This window comes from Schistocerca serialis, chromosome 4, assembly GCF_023864345.2.
Source record: "Schistocerca serialis cubense isolate TAMUIC-IGC-003099 chromosome 4, iqSchSeri2.2, whole genome shotgun sequence".
Lineage (NCBI taxonomy): Eukaryota > Metazoa > Arthropoda > Insecta > Orthoptera > Acrididae > Schistocerca > Schistocerca serialis.
The window spans coordinates 562,983,135-562,996,302 of record NC_064641.1 but is presented as its reverse complement, the minus strand read 5'-3'; the positions used below and the strand labels follow the sequence as shown (position 1 = coordinate 562,996,302).

General features: G+C 41.0%; 1 protein-coding gene across 2 annotated transcripts in view; it reads left to right on the top strand.

The window, feature by feature from the left end:
- LOC126475304 (uncharacterized) overlaps positions 1–13,168 on the top strand; it is a 598,246-nt gene that overhangs the window by 288,069 nt on the left and 297,009 nt on the right. Inside the window, exon 2 of one of the 2 annotated variants that reach the window (XM_050103074.1) lies at positions 9,467–9,563. In XM_050103074.1, coding sequence (XP_049959031.1) covers positions 9,467–9,563 — 97 coding nt within the window. Of the gene's footprint in view, positions 1–9,447; positions 9,564–13,168 lie in introns of both variants that reach the window. The other variant, XM_050103073.1, reaches the window with a different exon arrangement.

Below are 13,168 nucleotides of genomic sequence, written 5' to 3'. Positions count from 1 at the left end.
ATAAGGCACGCGCGGCTAACAATCATACGGCACTGCGGAGAGATTTTTTGAACACCCCGTATGTTGCTTGCTCACGAATGTGAAATTTATTCGTTTTTTTAGAAAACGGAAAGACCAAAAATACTATATATTCTAATGCGCTTGAACAGACTTTTTAAAATGTGATGTAATACACAAAAAACATTTCTTTCATTTATTGTGTACCTACTTAGAAAGAAAAAGAGGCATTGGAATGCATGCTGGTCCCAAGGACTCAGTTTGTTACGACAAAAGTTCTAGAACTACTGGATGTATTTGGAAATGGATCAGCAGCAAAGGAACTAAACACAACAGTAATAATAACCTGAGATGAATCTGGTAAATTAAGTTGAGTTTTGAAAGTGAAGATTTTAACTTGTCTGAAATGGCAAGTTTACAGTCAGTGTTTTATCAGTTTTGAGTTAATGCAGAAATCGTTTAAAAAATAGGATTTCTCAGCCAGCAGTTTAGAGGTGCATTTCGGGAGTTGCTAGGAGAGACTGAACGACAAACGACTCGATCAGGGAACAGACTGGGGAGAAACAAGTAATTGTGAATGTACTGAAAATTATATGGAAAAGATCATGTTGGCGGGCGAACAGATGTTATATGGACCAACGAAGTTCTTTGCTGAATTGCGAGAGATAAGTATGACGGGTGTGATGAACTAATAGGATGAGGTCAGATGGTAGAAAACACTGAGGGCCAGCATGGATGCTTACCGCCGAGCATCGTAATCCTCGGAAAACTCTCGAGGAGATCTTTATTCAGCAGATGATGACAAACGGGGCGGCAGCTGCAGCTGATGATGATAATGACAGTGATGATGATGATGATGATGATGATGATGATGATGATGATGACGTAAGTGGCTTGATTGAATGCGGTGCTGCTTTTTGGACGATGAATTAGTGCGGAGTTAAAATTAATATTAGGTAAATCTGTTAGACATTCTAAACATCACAAATTTGTTGTTATTTCATATCTTCATCTTCCCTATTTATTATATACGTTGCATACACGGTGTTAACAAGAAGTATTTGATATTTTGAGAGGTGGTAGTACAGGCTAAGATAAGACAAAGGTCTAATAAACATGGGCTCTAAATTCACACCTCAAGAGCTATTAGTGCTTGGTCACTTATGCCGCTATCAAAAACATCGCTTGTACTGCAATCTCTTTGCTATTACGAACGACCTATGGAATGTAGTGAACAAATGAAGACAGATTCCGCTTTTATTGCACATAGATTCAGCGTGCTGTAAACAACTATTAATATTGTTACTGTAAATCATGTTTGGCAAGTTTGTAAAATGTTTTTACATTGTAGTTTTATCTTGGCGTCTACCAGCATAATAGACGCCTATTATTCCACATGGGAAATGGTGGACATGACCTTCTGTTGTGTCCTGGCAAAAGGAAGCAACCGTCGAAGCCATCCCCTGCATATTGAAAAATATCCAGACTAAAAGGGCCTTACATTCCTATCAAACGACTTGCCTGTCGTGCTAGAGGATGCACCATTCCAACAACTGTTGCAGGTGTGGTTCATGAATGATGGATCACCTGTACATTTTCTCCGTAATGTCCGACAACACCTCATGCACACACACATTTAACGGACAATGGATTGCTCTGGGAGGTCCAGTACGTTGGCAAGTTGGTCTCCAGATTGCAAAGTGCTTAAAGGAGAAGATATGTGTTTCACAGTAGCGAAGATGGAGAAGTGCTCACGGCTTTTTTAGGTATGCATTTTGGAGCCCATGTTTACTGTACAGTTTTTCCTTATTTTGATCCATACTACTACCTCTCAAAATATTGAAACTTTATATTGTTTAACACCCTGTACACATCATTCGTCCAGTAAAACTTCTTTATGTGCGTGCACTACCAACACATGGCGTGGGATGTCTGTTCAAACGTTCATACTTTGCCTAGAGAGAATGAACATTTATCTCGCAGACGCACTAATAGTCAGTTCAGTTTAAGAAAAAAATGCGCGTCTCTGCGTGAGACTTCACTGAACAAGAAACTTGAAGGACCGTCGGACTTTACAAGGGCCTGTCTTCTATAAACAAGCACATACAAGCTTCGGTTTTTCTTAGAGTTACGTTTAGGATCAAAACATTGATTTACCATTCACTAACGCTCAATGTGCTCTTCACGACAAGCATCCAGACGCTTATACTAGTTCGATCTATGTCTGGAGCTACAGCATTCACTGCTGGTTCTTTGCGGCATCCCAGTTCGCCAAAGTTGTTGGAAGGTGAGACACATAGCTGTCACCTCTTACAGACCCTCACCTCAAACCGGACTGTGACAGGCGACTTGGTGTAATGCGAGAACCGTACGCGCCTCACTGCCGATCCATCGTGGAGGTAATTCATCTGCGTTCCAGTGCGTTGTTCCTGCATCCTATTCAGAAATGACATTTTCGGCATTTTCTCGCAATCCACAGTGAACGAGCACATAAACATATGAATAACAATAAGAATAATAAAATATATCATTTCACATAACACTTTCAACTATGTTTTATCCTTCGTTTTATTTTCTGGAAGACGTTTTACCCAACGCTGTGGAATGTATAATACTCACACAATGTCCCCTTTATAGGCTCAACATCTCACTCGATAGAGAAGAAAGCTGACTCTGTTTCTGTACCTAGCAAATAAGAAGTCGCGGAACGTAAATTGGAAATCGGGCAAGATCGCTGTGGTTGTGACATCAGCTGATAATGAGTGCAATGTTATGTAACAATGTGTGTATATTTTTGAAAGTATTTTCGTGCAGAAGGAAACAATGATCTTAATTGAACATTTTACAATTAAAATTAAAACATTCTAGATCGCTTGATAATGTTTTACATAATGCGGGGCCACAGTCATAATATATTTCTTTTAAGTCAATACCGCCATTAGACTGTTGTTTATTTGCAGTGTTACATTTACACTTACACAATAATGATTTCGGCTCCAAAGTGCCATTATCAAGTGCTGTAAGTGTTATGCAGTGCCTAAGATGGCATACTGATGTATTTGAAGCCGAAATCATGATTGTGTAAGTGTAAATGTAACGCTGCAAATAAACAACAGTCTAATGGCGGTACTGACATTAAAGAAATTCTAGATCGCAGTAGAACATTTATTAAAAAACGGCAACCTGTTTCGGTCAAATAGCGACCATCTTCAGACCATAAGCACTAAAAAGTAAGTGCAATATAGATTAAAGGAATAACAGCTGATATAAGATAGATGAAATAAGATCAAAATTTAAATAAGTTATAGCCATGATGGCATGTGGTGGCGGTGAACGGAACAGGTATCGTGAATGCACGAACGACAACTGCTGATCAGGATAGAGGGGCTATGGCCGGCCGTGATGGCCGAGCGGTTCTACGCGCTTCAGTCTGGAACCGCGCGACCGCTACGGTCGCAGGTTCGAATCCTGCCTCGGGCATGCACGTGTGTGATGTCATTAGGTTAGTTAGGTTTAAGTAGTTGTAAGTCCTAAGGGACTGATGACCTCAGATGTTAAGTCCCATAGTGCTCAGAGCTATTTGAACCATTTTGGAGGGTCTATGGGTTAAGCACTGGACACTCCGCCTACCACTTACCGCATTACGTCAACAACAGCCAATCGTACACACAGTACATAAAAAGCGTTTTTGAAATAATGTACACATAAAATAGTTGTACATAAATTAACAAAACACTTATATAACATCACATAAATAGTTGCTATATAAAACAGTTAGCTGAAATACATTTAAATAAATACAGAAGAATGTACAGGAGAGTAATGAATTGTAATCGGCTGTGAGTACGTAGATTGCCCTCTATGGGCATTTGGAGGTAACTCGTAGAACATAATTATAGCAAAGATAGAGCTATGAGGCGCCGTTGGTTTCCACGAAGATGGCGTGACGGTATCGATTTGCACCATCCAGTGCTGGCGGAGGACGAAAATGACACATCATATTACTTTAACATTTGGACCTGTCATTTTATGACTTGCGACATTTCGGCCATTTTTACGTCTCCCTGATGGTTTTACGGCAATCTACCGATCTACAGTGCTAATTTCCACATAGTATACTGCTTATACCTAATATTAAAACCACTTCTGTCTCCGGCCATCACAGCATTTCTAATTGCTACGTAATACACTGTTTTATACCTAATATGATACTCTTCTGTCCCCAGTCACCATGATAGTTACTTCACAGCGTTCTTCAGAGGACTTTTGTACGTCAACAGTTTCTCTTGTCTGCACGACGTCGGAAACTACGACTGAAATGGGCACGTGACCGCCAGCACAGGACGTTGGCGCAGTGGCAGACCGTTGGATGGTCTGATGAAACCCGACACGTTCTTCATCATGCCGATGGGAGGGCGCGAAGCCGTCGTCTTCCAGAGGAACAGTTCCTTGACACCGTGGCTGCCAACTGCTGTCGCGTCTCTGACGTCGTCTTCCGCCAGCCCTGGATGGTGAATTTCGATACCTTCACGCCATCTTCATGGAAACTTACGCCGTCACATAGCTCCGTCTTTGTTGTGATTACATTCTACGAGTTACCTTCAAATGCTCATAGAGGGAAATCTAGGTACTCACACCCGATTATAATTGATTATTATTCTCCTGTACGTCCTCCTGTGTTTATTTAAATGTATTTTGATGGTTGGTTGATTCGGGTGAGGGAACCAAACAGCAAGATCATCGGTCCCATCGGATTAGGGAAGGATGAGGAAGGAAGCAGGCCGTGCCCTTTCAAAAGCACCATCCCAGAATTTGCCTGAAGCGATTTAAAAATGGTTCAAATGGCTCTAAGCACTATGGTACTTCATAGCTGAGGTCATCAGTCCCCTAGACTTATAACTACTTAAATCTAACTAAGCTAAGGACATCACACACATCCATGCCCGAGGCAGGATTCGAACCTGCGACCGTAGCAGGTTTTCCGTAGCGCTCGGCCACAATTTTAGGGAAATTACGGAAAACCTAAAACAGGATGACTGGGCGCGGGTTTGAACCGTCTTCCTCCCGAATGTCAGTCCAGTGTGCTTACCACTGCGCCACCTCGATCGGTAAATGTATTTCGATTAACTGCTTTATATAGCAACTATTTATGTACCCTCTAGGTTAGTCGAGCGTGCTAACGCGCTGCTTCCTGGACTCGGGTAGGCGTCCCCGGATCGAATCCGCCCGGCGGATTAACGACGATGGCCGGTGTGCCGGCTAGCCTGGATGTGGTTTTTAGGCGGTTTTCCACATCCCCCTAGGTGAATACCGGGCTGGTCCTCACGTTCCACCTCAGTTACGCGGCTCGCAGACATCTGAACACTTTGCACTATTCCATGGATTACACTAGTCGCAGACAGTTGGGGTACACTAATTCCTTGCCGGGGGGTTACGGGGTGGCGGCAGGAAGGGCACCCCTTCAACTAACATTGCCACATCCGCTTAACAATGCCGACCCTGCGTATCCGCGGGAAACACGGCACAAGCAAAAGAAAGAAAGAAAGATAGTAACTCTTTATGTGATGTCATATAACTTTTTTTATTAACTCTTGTACAATTGTTTTACGTGTACAGTATTTTAATAATGCTTTTTACGTATTTAACGCCCAATCGGCTGTTATTGGCGTAATGCGATAAGCTGTCGGCGGAGCATGTAGTACTTTCCTCTAGCCCCTCTAGCCTAATCAGCAGTTGACATTCGTGCACCGACACGATACCTGTTGCGTTCACTGCCACCAGCTACCATCGTGGGTATAATTTATTTTAATATTGGTCATACACTGATCAACCAGACTATTATGACCTGTCTGTCCACCTCTCGCACGGATAACAGTGGCGACGTGTCGTGGCATGGAAATAATGAAACCTTGGTTGGTCGCTGGAGGGAGCTGGCACCACATTTGCACACAGAAGTCACCTAATTCCCGTAAATTCCGCGGAGGGAGGCGATGAGCTCTGACGCCATGTTCATTCACATCCCAGATGTGTTCGTTTGGGCTCAGATCTGGCTGTTTGGGAGGGGGTGGGCAGCACAACAGTTGAAACTCTCCACTGTGCTCATCGGACCATTCCATCAAACACTCCTAGCCTTGTGACATGACGCATTATCTTGTCGAAAAATGCTACTGCCTTCGTGAAACATGATTATCATGAAGGGATCTACGTGGACTGCAATCAGTGTACGGTACTTCTTGGTCGTCAATGAGCTCCACTGCACCCATGCATCCCCAAGTGAATGTTCCACCTGGTATATTGGAGCCGCCGCCAGCTTGTCTCTGTCCCGTAAAACAGGTGTCAAGGATCTGTTCCTCTGGAAGACAACGGATTTGCACCTTCTCATCAGCACGGTGAAGAATGTATCGGAGATTCATCAGACGATGCGACTGGGCCAACGTCCAGTGCCAATGGCCCTGTGCCCATTTCAATCGTAGTTGCCGATGTTGTGGAGTTATCATTGGCCCATGCATGGATCTTAGGCTGCGGAGGCCCATTGTTAGGAGAGTTCAGACACACTTGTCCTCTAATATTAGTTCCGACACAGTTCGCTACCTGTCCCGTTTTCTCAGTCGGCCCAGCCTACGACGTCTGACATCTGTAATGATGGGTGGCCACCCAACCCCTCGATGTCTGGACGTGGTTTCACCTTCGTGTGGCCGTATGTTGAATAAGTTCAACCACAGCACTCCTCGAGCATCGATCAAGTTGTGACGTTTTCGAAATGCTCGTACCGAGCCTCAGGGCCATCACAATCAGCTCTCGGTCAAACTCAGACAGGGTGCGCGCGTTACCCATTCTGCACACGGACAGGACGCTCGCTGATACTACATGCACCGTACGTGTGTCTAAGTAGCAGTCATTCCTAACCAGGTGACGCTGCCGTCGCCTGGGTTCATGTCTACAGTAAGTCTGCGGTCATAATGTTCTGACTGATCAGTGTATTTTAGGCACCTTACACCGACTGTAATTACTGGATTTTCCTCAAATCTATATTGTACTTACGTTTCAGTGTAGTCTGAAAGTGGGCGCTATTTGGCCGAAAAACCGGCTGCCATTTTTTGACAATGTTCTATTGAGTTCAACAGTGTTTTAATTTTAATTTTGAAATTTGTGTATAGTGTATGCATCCACTGGGAAAGAAAAATGACTGAACAGTCTAGCACCAGTTTTTTTCATTATCAAATAATTTCCTCGTTAAACAATATTATACGTTAGGAATAAATCGAATGAGGTAGTGTTGTACTGTTTTAAACAGACTCGCTTTGTACTCGGGAGGGTGGAAGCTCCAGTGTTCATCCAATCATTCTGATGTAGGTTTACAAGGTTTCCCTAAATTACTACAGATAAATACCGTGAATGTTCTTAGTATAAGGTCACGACCTACTACCTGTTCCATCCTTGTCAAACTAGACCTGTGACTATGTAAATATCTGTATGCGAATTACGTTATTTTTGTTGTCCTTAAATTGTAATACCAAAACATGTCCAATATTCTTGTAAAAGTGATCTACGGATGAATAGCTATTACTAGCAAGCGAGCTAGCTGCATCTGGGAGACACTTACCTGCAATCACGTGAACCAGCGACTTATTACTGGCGTCAATTTAATTTTAGTTCCGATATGTAAGCTATATTTCACCCCAAGTTTCTACCTACATCATGTAGACCGTATAGTTACGTAATTTCGGATAAATCTTTTTAAAACACACTTAACTTATACTTCGCGAGATTAAAGCTACAATAATAGCCTTCGCCCATATGTCATTTACGTTCACGTTAAACCGTACTTGTCACAGAATTCTCTTTCTACCAGTTTATGAAAATACAACAAAGAAACCTCCTATATCGCGATAACATTGCCAGTTAATTATCAAATAATAATTTATGTTACAATCGTATCCTTTTAGGAAACCGATTAGTTGGTACAGTATTCATTATTCTCTTATTGTTAATTATCGAATAATAATTTATGTTACAATCGTATCCTTTTAGGAAACCGATTAGTTGGTACAGTATTCATTATTCTCGAATAATCTGCTGACACTTACTGCACTAAATAGTAAGAATCATAAAACACGAAATACTGAGCCTGAATTGTTTCGATAATACACATACATATCCTCGTGAACACTAAATTCATTGTGTTGAAGAATGGATTCAAACTGCAATGATCTTATCCTAGGAAATTTTCCTCGCTTTCAATTGCCAAACAAATTAAGCGTCGAAAAAACAGGAGGACTGTCAGCCATGTCCAATTTTCTTGAAATGAAATACAGGGAATCGTATTTATTTCTCGTTGTGTCAGTGATGCCAATACTACATTCATTGTTCATGCTTGAAATAAGTGTGCATGTTCAGTGATTCATTGGAAGTGAAGAGACGCACTTCCATCTTTACCCAATCTTGCAGGGTGATAACAACATAGGAAAATGTCCAATTACAGGATGACAACAACACAGGAAAATGTCCAGTTGCTTGGCTAAAAACTGCATCAAAAGCTCAATATTTGCAATAGTATAGCAGGTACTATCGTGTGAACAGTATATCCACTGGTTCCAAAAATTGTCAGCTGTTCCGTAGCCTGGATTACCAAAGAATGATCCTGCATGCCTACGAAGTTGTCATCTTCATAAAATGTGCACAAGTTGAAGAATAATATGAAAATGCCGCAAGCCCACAAACCTGACGAGATAGGTCAAAATTAACAGCTGGAAATTTTTCTATATTACCGCCATCCTACAAGATTACGGTCTACCATCTTCCTTGCTCCCGGTAATGTTTTTAAACTACGTACTACTATTGTCTTGGTATTTACAATGCATGTTATTACATGACTACAGATAATATGCTTTGCAATGAATATTCATCGCTTTTTCACATTTTGAACGATCCGAAGTTGGTTTCAGGTAGTAACCGAAACCAATAATCGTACAGTAATTGTGATAGGAAAATTGCAGCCTAGGCATTAAAAGTTTCTTTACTTTAAGAAATTTTTATTTAATAGACCATATTAGACCGCCGCCTCCTTCCTGATAATGTCAGGCTTCAGGCTTCTCTAAGGAACGCTTTTAATTGCACTTCCTTACAGTAATATCTCTGCAACGTTCGTCGAAAAATTTTCCGTTGCAATCTGAGTATCATTCGCATTCGTCTAAGCCTCGGTATCTCTCTCTCTCTCTCTCTCTCTCTCTCTCTCTCTCTCTCTCTCTCTCTAACACACACACACACACACACACACACACACACACACACACACACACACACACACAATTTTCTCACCCTGTACTTTCCTCCGCTTGTATATTGTCCTCTCTTTTTCCGTTACTCTGTGGTTTTTTATTTTTTTCATGTCAATTGTAAATCAAAGTGCACAGTCGGCCCCAATTTCAGTACGAAACTAGTGATATACAGTATGTCGATTTTGTTGCAGGAAGCACGAGGCAAGAGGCCCTTCAAGATATGGGACAGCTGGAGAAACATCCGGAAAGGACTGGTGGTCAGCAGCTTCGAGGAGCTCATCGTCAGAGGTCAGTGCCCGCCTGAGCAAACGCAGGGATCGCTCATAGCTGAGCCAAGCACTTCGGTGGCTCGCATTCAAAAGCGATTCTCCGACAAGATATTATTTCCAAACCTGGCAGGCTTACGAGATGCAACGGCTGTTCCCTGAAATCACGACAGTAAAAAATCGTCCTTCTTCGGTGTTCAGGAAAGAGCCTACTGAACGTTATAGTATACTTTGTATTTGAGAACGGCTCGTGAAAATGTTTCGAACTTTTCTTTACGAGAATAATTATGTCAAAGTGCAAAATATGAAGGTATAAGGCTTTGACAAAACAATATATTGTCTTTGGATAACAAACTGATTAGTGATTCGAAACATCTTTTCATATGCCATCCGCGTCTTTGTAGGAAATTGATTTTGTTGTCCGATAAATATGTTCCAAGTGAAAACACCATTTTATCATCTTCACTCTCATGGGAATGATTTTGTCACACGACCGTGGTGTAATCCAGGGCAGAAAGAAGGTCAGCATCAGTCAAATGTCATCTGACTTTTTCACTGCAATGCAAATCTAGATTTCAACTGACAGTGCGGCTATCACCAGTGCTGTAAAGACAAATAATACAATAATTAAACACAGAAACAGCACATTAATCAAACGCCAAGTCACAATTGTACATAATTACAATTCCACAATTACATACCTTTATACGTAATCATGTAGACTGAATCTGATTATAACGACACATATTCCAATGTAACGGAGCTATGTACAATCATTCGTCCTGGCGAGCTCGCTGTTCACAAATCTATACAGCTAACCTCGGTTTACGTCATACTGGATAGCCAACGCTCTCATTTATTGCCCTTATGTAAAATAATGGATTAAGCCAAAAAAATGTTGTACGTAAAAATACGGGGAATTCCAATAGTAATTAAAATATAATACAGTTTTGTCTGGAGGCACACACTTCAAAATATTACTACAACAAGTGTTACATTACGTCATAAAAATAGCTAACGCTCTCTTGTTTTTGTGCCCCTATGTAAAAGAAAGGATCAAGCTAATGTTTTGTACATAAAAATACAGGGAATTCAAATAGTAATTATAGTACAATGCAATTTTGTCTGGAGGCATATAAATACAAAAAAAAAAAAATCACTGTTCCAAGCATTACATTATGTGATACTAGACAGCCTACGACCTCTGTTTTTAGCGCCAACATGTAAAAGAATGAGTTAACATACAAAATTATATACATAAAAATACAGTGAATTCATATAACAATTATAATGAAATAAAGTTTTGACTGGAGCCAAGTAAATTTAATAATCATTATGACAAATGTTACCTTACACCCTTCTGTCCTAGAACACCATTTTAGTTTGAACCCTTACGTTTTATGCTTCTTGAACAACCGCGATTACAAATTGCACTCTATATTGTACACAGTTCTGAATGTTTTCATATACTTTTATTATCGAAAAGAGAAAACTGTTATTTATAATTACACTAACATACACTTTCTTTATAACGTCCAACACAAAACACATATTTTAGTACCATCAGCATTTCATCATATTAGTCTGTTTTCTTATAACACAATACGTAGAGAAGAAACAAACGTTCTACGGATTCTGCACTGTAGATAACTGTGTGTCTGGTTAGTTATTGTAATGTTACGTAAAATAGAGTTAGCTGAATTTAAATTATTTTGATACAAGAAGCGCTCAGTAAGTAATGGAACACTTTTTTCCTCGGCCAATTTTGATTGAAAAAATGTGGAATTTGTTGCGGAACATCGTGGAGTATTCCCACTTCAGCCTCTATCATTCCATGAAATTCCAATAAGTGGCGGTGCTACACGTAGCTTTCAAAATAGTGTCTGTAATGGAGGTGCTTTCCAACCAGAGAGCTGTCATTGAATTTCCTTTGGCCGGAAACCAGAACATCTCAGAATGTCTACGGAGACATGGCAGTAGACAAAAGCACGTTGAGTCGTTGAGCGAGGCGTCTGTCATCATCACAACAAAATCGCGCAAAACTGTCCGATCTCACGCGTGTAGGCCGGTCGCACACAGCTGTGACTCCTGCAATGTTGGAACGTGCGAACCACACTTACTCGAGGTCACAATCGAACACCTCGTTGCTCAACTGTACGTCTCTGTCGGTATTGCTGACACACTTGTCCACCAGTTGGGATACTCAAAGGTGTGTACTCGCAGGATTCCTCACCGTCCAACAGAAAAGGGCAACGACGGACCATCTGTTTGGCCCAAATGAAGAATGCATCCCGCGGAAAGTGGTACGTGGATGTTGGTGAGGTTTTTATTGATGCAGCAAGACATTGGCTCCGACGTCGACCAGTAGAGCAGTACCATCTGGGCATAGAGACTCTCCCAGCCACGTGGTGTAGTGCCGTCGCACTGAACGAAGAATATTTTGGAAAATAGGGTTTTGTAGCCAAAAGTGTGGGGAATAGTATGGTGTATTAGATTCCTGAAAAAAACCATCCTGCTTTTTGAAAAAAGTGTTGCATTACTTATTCAACGCCCCTCGTATTTATGGGATTCTGACTGTAATTAAGTATCCATTGTCCATTACATGATACGCGTAAATTAATATGGTGCATTCCTAAATCACTCCTGTACAAAGCTTCATCGCATTCACAAATTTCACTGCCGTAGGCACTTTTCGTAGATTCCCTACGCCAGATAGAGCAGTATGCATGTTTTGTTGGTAGGTCGTCTGATTCTTCGGGGAAACCAGGCGTGTTCAAACTGAATATCGCTTAATAAATAGTAAAATATACTGCAGTGAGTGTGATAGTAGTAATAGTATGTATAAAAACGTCTGATGTCGATCAGCAAAAGTGGAATACAGAGACAATGTACCTAACTTTTTACGTATGTGACATTGATTTTGTCGACGGCTGAATTGTATCACTGTTACCCATTTCGGAACACCAGAATATTCATTACACTACTTTCAAAATTTATTGAACGACATCTTGTAAAAAATCACGAAAAATTATTATTTTAGGTTATAATTTTTTCTGCCAGATTTATTAGCCGAAACTACTCCCACAAATAAAATAATTATATAAAACTGCATCGTTCACTGGTTTTCATGAAGCGGTTCAGTAATCAAATAAAATATGAGGAGCCTAATTCGCCATTTTTTTAACTTTTAATGTATTTAAAGAACCTGAAACTTGCCCGTATCAAAATAATGGTTAATACAAATACTAATCAATCTGTGGTATCATGTTTGCTTTGACTGGATGTTGGTTCTACAGGTGTCTCAGGCAAATTTGGAACATTGAGAGAGGTGCTTGTACTTTGATGAGGTTGTGTATTTTACCGGGAGACTATTGCGCCACATCACTGCACTCGGAGCACACTTTGACGGAAGCAGTTGTTGTGGATATTGGCTGTAGATGACACTTTCAAGATCCACTGGTATATTTTACCAAGTGCATCCTCAATAACGAGCTGGTAGGCAAATCTTACAAACTCACACCCAGCGTAGGGTCAGAAGGCTCGATCATTCTGAATCAGAGGCGTCTTCAATTAGATATGTAAATTAACCAGTTACGAACAAATGTGATTAACGAGACCATGCTACTG